Here is a 12,457-nt window from a genome sequence, read left to right on the forward strand (position 1 = left end):
AGTCGCGTGTTTCACAGCAGAAACAACCCAGTCGTCACTTTTTCCTCTACTTGCAGATGGAGTTTGATGAAAAAGAGCTCCGCAGGGAGATCAGCTACGCCATCAAGAACATTCACGGAATCAGGCACGTCCGCCCTCCAACCCTCACCCCCCCAACTTCACTTCCATCTCTCTCCCCATCTCCTGCCCATCAGTCCCGGTCTAGTTGACGAGATCTCGATAACGTAGAGGTTAAGAACAAATAAAGAGTAGAGCTTTGTAAAGCTGCTCGCTAAAATCTCACATCAAACACATCGACTCTGTGGCTCCATCCCACCCCCCCACCCCCCGTCCAGTTTGTGTGTGTTGGATGAAATGAAACCGAGGCGATTTCTTTGTAATTAACACTCTTCTCTTTGCCCGTCCCTCCTTCTGTCTTTCTCTCCTCCGCCCTCGTCTTTATTCGGCCCCGTGGCTGGTTCTCTCTCTGACGGGCAGAACTGGCCTCTTCACCCCGGATATGGCCTTTGAGACCATTGTGAAAAGGCAGATTGGGAAGATTAAAGAGCCTTGCACCAAATGTGTGGACATGGTCATTTCTGAGCTAGTCATTACGGTTAGGCAGTGTACCAAGAAGGTAAAAGAAGAACAGGAAAGAGTGGTCAGAGCTTTTGTTGTTGTGCTCATCCCTTATCCACAGAGTCCCTGTCTCTGCCCCTGCGCTTTCCAGCCCTCGCAGGGAGGGAGGGGGGGCCCTGGAGAGGCGGGGGTGGGGGGGTTGTGGTGTTTCTGCCTGCCTGCCTACTGTGCCGCTGTGGTGCTGGTCTGGCTGGCTGTGGTAGAGAGCTGTGCTGATGAAAACCAGTTTGGAGGCTGAGCTGTCGTCCCCAAAATGGCTGCCTGCGAGCTTCTTGATTCGATTTGTTCCTGAGGGTTTGGTGGTTAATCGGGACGCTTAACTGGGGGAACTGTTGCATCTTCGAGAAACAGTTAGCAGTTCTTTTTAAACCCTCCCCCTTTGCATCGGTGGACGTCCACCCGTCATTTGGTGGGACAGGCAGCCATGTGGGATGACCTCAGGTTCCGGACCGAGTCGTGCGGGAGACCGAGGCTGTGCCCCCTGCAGAGGACTGCCGAGACCTCCGGCTGCATCCAGGCTGTGTCTGGGCTGGATGAGTGGGGTCCAAACCAAAGTGAACTAGGCTGAATCTGTTGTGGGTGTCTGTGCAGGACGTCTGGGTGCACAGCCCGGCCTCTGAGTCTGTGGCTGGTGGAGATTGCAGGCTGGGATTTCTCTCTGTTTCTACCTTCTTCTCTGTCTTTTTTCTGTCTTCTCTTGATAGAGAGAGACTCCAACACCGTCCTGTTTTAAACTGGCTTCCAGGGAAAATGTCTCACTTGCATTTTCTTCCATCTGTAGCTGTTTCCCTCCAACTCCATGACTCCCCCCTTTGTCCTTTTTAAAAATCACCATTCTGTTATTTCTTCTGTTCTGTTTTTTCACCATCCTCCTTTGTGCTTGACCACCCCCCCCTCCGTCTTTTCTCTTCCTCCTTGTCTTCATTTGTTGCTTTAACTTTCCCCATCTTTTAAAGTCCTTCCTCCTTCCATTATCCATTTATTTAAACTCCTGTCTCCCGTGCCACTTGCCTATCCTTGCAGGACGGGGCTCTTCACCCCTGACCTGGCCTTTGAGGCCATAGTGAAAAAGCAGATCCAAAAGCTGAAGGAGCCCACTCTGAAGTGTATAGATATGGTAGTGAGCGAGCTCACCTTCACCATACAAAAGTGTAGCCAAAAGGTAACAATCTGAAAAGAAATCTGCCACTTTTAGTTTCTGTGTCAGCTGCACAGGTAGGGGTAGACCGATGTTTTTGTCAATGATTTATTTAAATCTTTGTAGTCTAAAGGCTAAAAAAACCCATCTTTTCTAGTTTAATGTCAGTGGCATAGTAATGCTTGACAGTATTAAACGCAAATATCCATATTCTGTTGGAATTTTCTCCAAAACCCGTGTGCAACTGGGTATGGTTGCATTATTTTTTTGAGATTATTATAAATTCTAAATAAACAGAACAGGTCATGTTTGCTGAAGTACCATAGGTGACCACTAGGCTGTATTTGGAGGATGAATTTTGACTAAAATAATGCTAAAACTTTTAGTCATTAAGTTAAGACAGGTGACCTTTTACCTAAACACGCTAACAACTACATTAGCATTATCATTAGCATGTTCATGTAGATTTTTAGCAGGTAGTTTAGCATGAGAGTGCTAATTTGGTAAAGACAAGTTGATCATTTTAGTAAAAACGAGGGAAATTATTAAATAACTCCAACGACATGTCTTGCCTCAGATACCCCGTTCATTACCGCACATATCGGTCTATCCTTACTCCAGATTTTCTCGTTAAAATATGTCTTTTGATTAAGCTTTATTTTTTTTATTTGTTTATGTCTATTATGGGCCTCGTATCAACAAATTGACCAATATTTATTTCTTTTTTTGCTTTTCGACTTGCATGTTAGATAATGTTATTCGGTATTTGAATCCATTATGTCTAAAAACTTCTTTATAAGTCTTTTTCAGTCCTCTCACTCACTGACAAATACTTGAGCATCGCTTCCCCCCTCCTTTTATTTCTGTTTTGTCCTGTCCATCCCGTCCTCTAACCCTCTGAACCAATTTCTTCCTCACAAAGCAAATGACTAGAAAGAAGCCGTGACCTCCTTTGGATTTCTCCGTCCCACCGTGTAGGCTTATATCTTTATTTCACTTTGACAGACATATACCTTTAAAATGAAGCGTACTGCATTAAACGGGGTTTGGGAAAATCCACAAAGGGGTCAGTTTGAAGTCTTCTGCCATCATCCCTCCTCCCTTCTCACCTTCCCGCCTCTCATGGCTCCCTGAATCAGCCTGAGCGCTTCTGCCTGCCGCCTCATTTGCTAAAAAGTTGATTTCCTCTGTGCCACCATCTACAGTACGTCACCAACACGCTTTGCAGCCTTCGCGTGTCTTCGAGTTACAATGCATCTTTGCTTTGGTCTATTTTCTTTTATAAAGTACAACAGGCCTCTTTTCCTTTGTCCAGAGGCAGGAAGTGGAGATGTGTCATCACACCCACCGTGGCTCCAAATCAACAAGCCAGGTTCCCCTTCGTAAATATAACTCGTCCACTTCCTGTGAGAAATTGCGTGAATTCAAGACGCACAATAGGGCGGCCGACTCTTGCTCTCCGATGAGTTCCGTTTGCGGTTTTCAGCAGGGATTACCGCTTTAAAGGAGAGAATATCGCTTTTCAACAACACTGGGCGCCTGGAAATGTTCTCACAGGTTTCATTTCAAAGGGACTATTGTTTTAAATGCCAAGAAATTATGATAGCGGTCAAACAGCGTTTCAGTCCACCAAGCATGCTCTCGCTGCCACAAAGTTTTCATCTCAGGAAATAGAAGGAAAACTGACTGTCATTAAGGCAAAATCCAGCTTTCCCAATTTTTTGGTCCTTTGTTTTAATTTAAGAAACAGATTTTGTGAACATCCGCTCGCTCACAACACCTCCATCGAAGCTGCATTGTAACTCGGAAGAACACTGCACAACGTTCCCTTTTCGCATTGTGATTTTTTTTCTTCTTCTTCTTTTTTTCCCACATTCCTCCAAACGTGTCACATTGGAGGCTCATCAATGTCGGCGTCCGTGGGTTCGGAATGAGCTCATGGAAAAAGACCTGCAGTGTTACTGGGAAAGAGGCTTTCTTTCTGCCAGGAACACTGTTTGTTCTGCTCTTGTGCCGTAATATCACAGACTCCGCGCTAGTCCCCGACATTCGGCCCGTTCCGGCAGCTAATTGACGTGCACCCGCAGTGTTGTGCAGAGTCTGTGACATCAACGCCACCCCTTCGGCCATGTTTCTGTACTGCATTTTGTCGTGCCAGTGAATCTGTGGTATTGTGGTTCAGTGAGATAAACACTGTAGTGATTTACGGACGTCTGAGTGTGCGTGGACTGTGTGCTGGCATGTGCGAGGCTCTTTTTCTTGTTCTTTCCTGCCTACCTACTGTGTTTCGTGCTCACAGCTGGCTCAGTATCCCATGTTGAGGGAGGAGATGGAGAGAATCGTCACCCAACATATCAGGGACAGAGAAAGCCGCACTAAGGACCAGGTAATTGTGCGGAATACGCCGAGATTTCGCAGCGTCAACCGCTCCAATAACTAAAGGGATGTGCTTTCTCCCTGGTCAGGTGCTGCTGTTGATAGACATCGAGTTGTCCTACATGAACACCAACCATGAGGACTTTATTGGATTTGCCAAGTGAGTTCTCGTTGTTGTGTTATCGTCTAGCTTTTACCTGGAGCTCCTTTAAATGTCGTCGTGTGTTTCACGTTGCAGCGCTCAGCAGAGGATAAACCAAATGAACAAGAAGAAGGCAGCTGGCAACCAGGTACGGCACAAAACACAACCAAGATGGAAAGGTCACATGGGTCTCGGGCAAGGTTTCGAGTGACGCCGTTGCCCTCCTGCGGCACGTGCACGTGTTCTATATTTCCTTTAATCGTTTTCTCTTCAGCTGTCTCTGTTTTTCCCCTCTGAGTGACTTCTCTGTTTGCCGTGTCTCGTTTCTCTTCTCCGCTGTGTGGTCCTCCTGTCTGTGGCTTCTCTGCTTCAGGATGAGATCATGGTGAGTAGCGTGCACGAGTGCTGCAGGCGTGCGTGATCCCGTGCATGCGTGGCGGCGAGCTCTGGCATTAGACCTCGTATGTGCCATCGGTCCTGGTTGGTTTATTTTGTGAATGTACGGATGTGAGATGAGCTTCGTACCTGGAGGGGCAGGTGGCTGTTGCTGGGGGGGGGGGGGTGTTTGGCTGCCTCCCTTCCTTTTGGTTTTCAGCTGCGTCTTCCCTGCAGGCACACACGTGCACGCACACACGTGCACGCGCACACTGACGCTCGCTTCAAAACTCACGACAAGATTTGCTCGACTGTGGTGTAATTATTTAGTACAGACGTACAGTTTGGAGATGCTGAGGCCCCCCTTGCAAAAACAGTAGTTTAAAGTGGAAAAACACTCATGTAAACGGTGTAATTGCATTATGGGATGGCCGCAGCGTCAGTGCTTCTTCCCTTTGTCTGCCCTGCTCGTTGTCTCTCTCCGCGTCGCCCAAAGCAGCGGCAGATCTGCGGTTATTCGTCTCTGCAGTCGTCAGTAGTCATAACAGCCACCCAGGTTGCGGGTCAAAGGTCAGAGGCGCAGTGTAAACAACGTGGCGATGCTCACTTCCTGTTTACAGATGGATGTGGTCGACCCCTGTGGCTCCTGTGCTCCAGATTCAACAGCGGGCTCGACCTCCGAGCTGAAAATTGCCCTCATTGTCAGACGTGCTGATGGAAAGACGTGTTGTTCTGTGTTCACTCATTCGCCCAGATAAAGGAGGAGGGACGGCTTTAAATATTTAGATATAATACGCCTCAGCTGATAGGCCGGCAAAGCGCTTTCATCTGTTTAATCATAGCTTCATCTAAATAGAAAGGATTAAAATAGACGTGCCCTCTCCACAACCTCGCGGCCATTTATCAGTGTTTTAGTGAATAAGATGCGTAAAAGCTGCCTTGCATGGGAACACTGGGCCGTTCTGGCCGTGGCACCCTTATTTCCCTCTGCCGCCGTCCCGCATAGCAACCTCACCCCCCCGCTGCCCTCCCCGCAGCCAGCTGCTGTTCGCTGTGACTTGACAATCTTGTGTATTGCCTGGCGATGGCACAGCTTTGTAACGTTCTCTCCAAATTCTCATTCAGCCTGAGAGAGGAGTTAACGATCGGTTCAAGGTAAATCGCACCAACTCTGTGTTCAGTCTGTGTGAATAGTGGAAAGAATGAAGCCTGACGGAGGAAGAGATCTAAAAAGAACGAGAGGAATCCCCCCTGTGTTGCTTCACTAGACCCAGAGTATATTTTCCTGTGCTGTCACATATATGAATGAGTGATTAACATACACAGGTTGACAGATGTGGTGTTGGGTTTTTAAAAAAAAGGGAGTTTTTACCAGTGATGTGATGATTCTGACGCATCTGTGCTTCCCTCAGGTGATCAGGAAGGGCTGGCTGACCATCAACAACATCGGGATCATGAAGGGAGGGGCCAAGGAGTACTGGTTCGTCCTCACCGCCGAGTCTCTGTCCTGGTACAAAGACGACGAGGTGAGACGCTGCACGTGAGCCGCACGTAAAGCACGTACACACTTTTAATTTATTTGATAAATCCAGAATGTTTACTATGGCGCAGTTTAATAAGACATTATCATTTTCTCATTTTGGACATCTGTATTGGCGTCCTGCGCTGCAACGTGCACTGAGGCATTAAGAGCCCCTCTGGGGGCCAATAAACAAATCACAATACCAGCGGAATGATTTCAGTTGGCTCTGGGGGTTTATTTTCCTTAAGGTCAGAGTTTCTTTTCCACTTTCTGGTACAAAATTAGTTCCAGTTCATCCCACTGGCAAAAGCACAACTGTTGATCCTCTGCCCACTGAGAAAATCTGACCCGGCGCTCTTTGTTACCGGTCAGAGTGGTATCCCAGGATGCTTTCCAGAACTATTAGGAGTTAGCCACAGTCTTGCTGTCTCCAGACGTTAGCCACAGCTGCTATGCTTGCTGACATAAGTTTGTATAAGTTTTGGGTGTGTGTATGTGCGAGTGTGTGTGTGTGTAGGGTACCAAGAACTCCGTTCACAAAAAGTCAGGACCCCCCACTGTGTCGGACGCCAAAGCTGGCACACACATGTGCATACCAGAGCCCCTCGGCCTGCCCTGTTCCCAATTACACACACACACACACACACACAACACACACACACACACACACACACACACACACACACACACACACACACACACAAGCTGCTTCTAATAAACTCATTTAATTTCAAAGCGTGCAGAACAGCAAAGGAACCTGATTGTGGGGAGGGGGCAGCAGAGAAAGTGTGGGGTTGGGGAGGGTTAATAGGTGTATTTGGGGGGGGGGGGCTGCATTCACGTCTCCTGTATTTGCTACTTTCTTCCTCTCACGTATTATTACTCCCATATGCATTCCCAGAGGTTTATCCTTTCTCTCTAAAGCAGCATGTTCTTCCATCTACCCTCACCTCATCTGTCTCTCCATTTATCTTGTATTATTCCCCCCCCCACTATTTTCCCTTTACTTCTTCACTCACACATGCACACACACGCACACACACACAGACACACACACACAGATGGGTTTTGGGTCTATAGAAGCTTTTAATCTCCAATTCTTTTGTCAGATTTTAGCCAGAAACTTACACTAACTTGCAAAATAGCCCAACACAGTTTTATTGACTGCCTCCCGTCCTGGGGAAAACCCTTGCCGCAGCACACACACACACACACACACACACACACACACACACACACACCACTGACTAATAATAACTTTCAGCCTAACTTAGGTTGCCAGGATGTTTTGGTTAGTGCATGTGTGTGCGCGTGTGTGTGCGTGTGCTTTCCTACACATGTGGGGCACAACTCGGGGGAATTCCAACCAACTTTCTGGAGCCAGAATTTTGAACCCCATGACTTTTCCACTGGATTTCAGAGTTAAGGCTCATGGCAACGGATGAGGTGTAAATTGAGGTTCCATTAAGGTTTGAGTTGCTCATGAAAAGATTGGGGTTTGGGTGTGTGTTTGTCAGAGGCTGGGAGAAAGGGAGGGTAAAAGGGTCAATCAGAGAGACCCGCCGAACCAGGACTTTAGAGACTTCGACCACACGCGTGTTCAGAAGTTCATGTATGCACACAGGTAGACCTTTGCTATCTTGAGTGATCCGTGTGTGTCTGGGTTTCCCTCCTCCTGTTGTAAAGCTGCCAGAAAGCCAGACTTGCCTGGTGATCCCAGCTGTAAACATCCTGGGGAGAAACAGCAGACCGCCGCTTTTCAACGTGCTCACCAGAAGCGCTTGTGTCCGTGCGCGCACGCCTGCCCCCCCCCCGCCCGCGTGTACCCGTGATCCCGGGGCTGTGACACGATGGTAGGGCTGTAAATGGAAACAGGATGGTTTTGCGGGTTGTTTTTTTTCAGACGATGCTGTGTGTTGGGAAGAGTTGCTGCAGTCGAGGAGGAGTTTAAAATGGCACGCTGCGGTCTGCTTTTATCAAAGACAGCCGGGCTCGGAAACAGACCGTGGCCCTGCCGCAGGTAGAAAAGAAAACATAATGGAAAAGACGATCAGCGGCGGGGGCGGGGGGGACGGGGCTAAACTTGTAACTTTTTCACATGACGTCACCTGCAAACACTTTAGCCACAAGCCGCTTTCTGCCTTTTTCTGGGACGGCGACGCAGCTGCTCCTTCAATATTTTTGCATGGCGGCTTCCTGCCTTTCTGCAAATTATCTGGTCATTTGAGGTGAAGCGGCCACAAGCTGTTGCAGCGAAGGCAGAAGCATAATTGCACACTTTGGTATGTGATGGGTGGGGGGGGGGGGGGCGGCTCAGATAAAAGCAGTGTTTTCTAGGAGAATGGAGCATTTTTCCTATTTTTAGGTGACAGTGGACGTTTTAAATTCCTTTCTAACAGAAACCACGACATCAACCACACTTCCATCCCTTTTATTCCAACTGTTTCAGAGTTTGCTTTGCTTTTTGTTTTTTTTTACAATAAATCAAGGTACAGTACGATAACAACAATTAATTATTTTTTTCATTAATAAATCCAGGTGCCGGGCATCTGTGGTGGGTTTTTTTTTTTTTTTTGGGACCGGAACAAGGGTGGTGCTGCATGTTTCCGCGTCCTGACGCTCTTGTGCCTCTGGACCTCTCAGAGGAACCTCCCAGCTCGTCCTGCGCTTACCCGGGCCAGCCTAACCAATGTGCAGACTACTGTACAACCACTACTTCCTGAACAGGTAGTCTGAACACTGGGCAGGCGGGCTGGGTGGAGAACCTTTGTCCTCGGTGGCGTCGCGGGTCAGCTCGGCGCCAACCGTCCCTTCAGATTCAATCACGGGTTTCATACTCACTTCAGTTTGGGACTCCAGAGTCACGCTACAAAGTGCTGATGGGGGATGATCCGCGCAGGGCTGGAGGATGGCTGAGGGGGGAGGGGGGGAGTGAAGGGGAAGGAGGTTAGACAGATGTGTTAGCCACTGACAGGCAGATTCAATGACATTCCCTCCTGTTTCCTGCTGTGAGAATCTGCATTCCAGCCCGCAGGAAAAACACCAGGCAGTTTTTGGGAACGGTGCAGAGGTGTTGAAACGCATCCGTTCCATGAACCAAATCCTTGATTGAATCAGCTCTGATCGCCTCTTTTGAGGCGTTCGTGTACAACCGTTTTGAAAAGATCACCACGCCAAACGTCCCGTTTAGTACAACCTGCTCCCACCCGCTGTCAGGCAGAGCATACGATCATGTAAATTGCCAGATTTAATCTAAAAACACTACATTTCAAACCAAACGCTCCGGAATACTCCGAGTATACACAACACCTCCCACAGAGGCCCCTGAAAACCCAAACTCTTCACATGCTAAACAGGAAAGGAGCTGGAGGGAATACCTGGAAGACGACATCTCTTTGGCACATCTCCGATGATGTTTGCCGTCTTCCCGTCTGGCCCAGCTGCCCTCAGTTCATCTCCCCAAATCCAGACCGCCGCCGTCGTCGTCGCGACGGGGCAACCGGGCGGCGGCGTTCGGACCGGCTTCTGAGACAGCCGAAAACGTCGCTCCTGGACGTGAGCAAAATGGACCGGCTGGAGGCGCGACGTGGCAAAGGACTGGCCATCAAGTTTCCCCCCTTGGAGAAGCAGAAGGAGAAAAGTAAAGGGAGAGAGAGAGGAGATATGGAGCGAGGAGGAGGAGGAGCCCGCCGGCCCCCCATTTTTTCCTCTCCTCTCCCTCCTTCCCTCTCTCTGCCCCCCCCCTCTTATGTTTTTTTCCTCGCTGTCTTTCTTGGAGAAAGTGGCAGGTCAGAGTTGAACAGGAAGTGTGACGCCTCGCTCTTGCGCGTCGTAACGTTCGGCTGCCCCGGCGAAGGGGCGCGCATCGGCCCGCGTGCGCTCCCGTGGAGGCCGTGCACGCCTCCCGCCCGGCACTTTCGCACATCCCTGCTTCTGGTACAGGCGGTTTATCAGTGATGGATGTGCGTGTAGGAGTGGGGCTGGTCGGGAGAAGAGGCTCAATGGCCTTTGTAGCGAGGGCAGGAATGTCTGCGTTTTCTTGGCGAGCAGGAGGAAGCCTTGTAATAACTCCAGATGTGCAGCCCTGTGGTCTCCATCTCTCTCCTGCTCCCTCTGTTTTTACTTCTAAAGCTGATTTCCTCTCCCTGTCCGGCTCGAATAAAGGGCCCTTTATGCAGCTCCGCAGCCTTCCCAACACACCGAGGGGCGGGGGGGTGCCGGTGAAGGGTGACATACTACTGGTAAATCAGAACCAGAGCGAAAAAAGATGTGTGTGTCTGTGTGTGTGTGTGTGTGTGTGTGTGTGTGTGTGATTCATAGCTGAAACATAAAGTAGTCGGAGTTTTCCTCTTTCACCCTCTTTGTTTCCCTCGCTCATAAACGTTCACATCCAGACGGGGGTAATCAGTGCCTCCATGAAATGTCGTAAAAACCACCTCAACTCTTATTCAAAGACTAAAAGTAAAAAAAAAAAAAGAGTTGTAAAATTACCTGGTAAAACATAAAAGTCAGTCATAAATGTAATATAAGCAAATTCAAGTAGATTTTTTTTTTGCTTTGAACGCGGATTAGAAGATTGTGAATATTGTATTTTCTAAAAAAAAAAGAAGGTTTATTTCATATGATCCAAGCAGTCAAATCCTATAAAGGGGCCTAAAAGTGCTCTCCGGTGTTTCATGGGATCTGCAGAGCAAGCCTCCAACTAAAGGCCTTAAATGAGTAACAGGGTAAATAAATATCGAGTGTCTCGCAAAATGTAGCAAAGTGGACGTTTGAAGTGGCAGAAAAATGATCTTCTAATACAAATACCTCAAATTGTCCCTCAGTGAAGGCAGCTACGTTCCTGTACTGATTCCAGGTGAACGTGTGCGTGAGCAGAGGTAGCCGAGGCCGCCTGTTTATTTTAGCTACGGTTTCTGAGCTCCAAATCAAAGCAGGCCCAATCCCAGGAGAGACCAGTCAGCAGGAACTGGGAGAGCTGGAGGGAGAGTGGGAGCAGAGGAGGGGGGAAGCAAATCCCCCCAAAAACAGGGGCTGAAATGTAACATGAAAGTGTAGGAAAAGTGAGAATTAGCTCAGGATTAAGAGTTTTATATGCTAAGTCATCACTGAAGCCTATAGATTTATTTACGAGTGTGTGACACACCAGCCAAATCCATCAATTTCAACACCCAGAACGCGATCCCCCGAGTTCACACCCGTCAGCTGTCACACCCGAAGGCCACAATTTATCGTGTTTTTCTTGTCAGACGACACATAAATGTCACAGAGCGCCACTCAGCACGTAGGCAGACATTTACATTATCTTCAACGTTCGACTGACGGACGGGTGACGATAAATCTGAGGCCATAGAAAGACTGGAGAAACCTCAAAGAGCTTTAGGCATCACACACACACACACACACACACACACACACACACACACACACACACACACACACAGAGATAACAGGCATCTATCTCCGCTGTCTTTAAAATGCAAATATCAGAGTCGGAGATAAAATCCTCTTATCTCGTCTTTATTCCTCTTCAAAGAAGAAGAGAGAGGAAGAGGGCAAAAGAGGAAGAGTCTAGTGGGGGGGCTGGAAAAGAGGGTGAAGAGCTGGTAAAAGGGAAGCGAGAGCTGCGGAGGTCGTCTGTGGATCCTTCATTTGATCCCTCTGCCCACATGAGTTAAATGACTAATGCATGTTTTGTTTTCTGTAAATTGTCCCCCCCCCCCACCTTGATTGTTCCCCAAATTTTCCAGAGCATAACGTCAATACAAAAATCATTAGACAAACAAAGCCTGCGAGCGCGTGCGTGTGTTTGGTTTGGTTTGCAATTTTGGCGCGTGCACGTGAGACTCTGCAGGCCCGCAGGAGGAATGTTTGACAGGCGGCTGCATTTGTTTTACAGGGTGTTCAGCAAACTGCCGCAGTGCTTTCTAGCCTGGGCAGTGAACTCAAACGTGCGGCTACTTCTTCTGTATTTATTCCAAACAACCTTTCTCCTCCTTTGATTCGTTTTCTAGTTTTTCTGCCCAAACTCGATTCAGCTTTGAGCGGCGGTGGCGGCTGCATCTGTGTTTCCGTGCATTTATCCGCCTGGAACCGCGCACCACATGCTAACGCTTTAGCTCATGCATTCTGACATCATCACACCTCAGATGTGTCCCAGGTCCTCCAGGTTTACCCCTCCCCCGCTGCAGGTTGCCTCCACTTTTAACGGCTTTCACCCTTTTCTATGAAGGACTTTGAGATCTTCTGTGTGTTTCGAGCCACCGTCAAAGATCCCAAACAGCAC

The 12,457-nt window shown here is 48.5% G+C and overlaps 1 protein-coding gene and 2 long non-coding RNA genes across 14 annotated transcripts in view; 1 reads left to right on the plus strand and 2 right to left on the minus strand.

The window, feature by feature from the left end:
* dnm1a (dynamin 1a) overlaps window positions 1-12,457 on the plus strand; it is a 28,139-nt gene that overhangs the window by 6,845 nt on the left and 8,837 nt on the right. For 5 of the 12 annotated variants that reach the window (XR_008947786.1, XM_057019787.1, XM_057019785.1 and 2 more), the window contains exons 9-16: window positions 57-124; window positions 478-616; window positions 4,056-4,142; window positions 4,222-4,292; window positions 4,371-4,422; window positions 4,648-4,659; window positions 5,775-5,804; window positions 6,062-6,175. Coding sequence is in view for 11 of the 12 variants with exons in the window: in XM_057019787.1 (XP_056875767.1) it covers window positions 57-124; window positions 478-616; window positions 4,056-4,142; window positions 4,222-4,292; window positions 4,371-4,422; window positions 4,648-4,659; window positions 5,775-5,804; window positions 6,062-6,175 (573 nt within the window). In the remaining variant the exon portion in view is untranslated. Of the gene's footprint in view, window positions 1-56; window positions 125-477; window positions 617-1,641; window positions 1,781-4,055; window positions 4,143-4,221; window positions 4,293-4,370; window positions 4,423-4,647; window positions 4,660-5,774; window positions 5,805-6,061; window positions 6,176-12,457 lie in introns of all 12 variants that reach the window. The other 7 variants (XM_057019791.1, XM_057019793.1, XM_057019790.1 and 4 more) reach the window with 5 other exon arrangements.
* LOC130517753 (uncharacterized) lies at window positions 4,962-6,159 on the minus strand. The gene is made up of 2 exons (XR_008947793.1): window positions 6,022-6,159; window positions 4,962-5,332 (listed from the first exon to the last, which is right to left on the minus strand). It is a non-coding gene; the product is annotated as an uncharacterized LOC130517753 (long non-coding RNA).
* On the minus strand, window positions 8,587-10,132 carry LOC130517752 (uncharacterized). Its single transcript, XR_008947792.1, has 2 exons — window positions 9,549-10,132; window positions 8,587-9,083 (listed from the first exon to the last, which is right to left on the minus strand). It is a non-coding gene; the product is annotated as an uncharacterized LOC130517752 (long non-coding RNA).

This window comes from Takifugu flavidus, chromosome 20 (assembly GCF_003711565.1).
Source record: "Takifugu flavidus isolate HTHZ2018 chromosome 20, ASM371156v2, whole genome shotgun sequence".
In the NCBI taxonomy this organism is placed as follows: domain Eukaryota; kingdom Metazoa; phylum Chordata; class Actinopteri; order Tetraodontiformes; family Tetraodontidae; genus Takifugu; species Takifugu flavidus.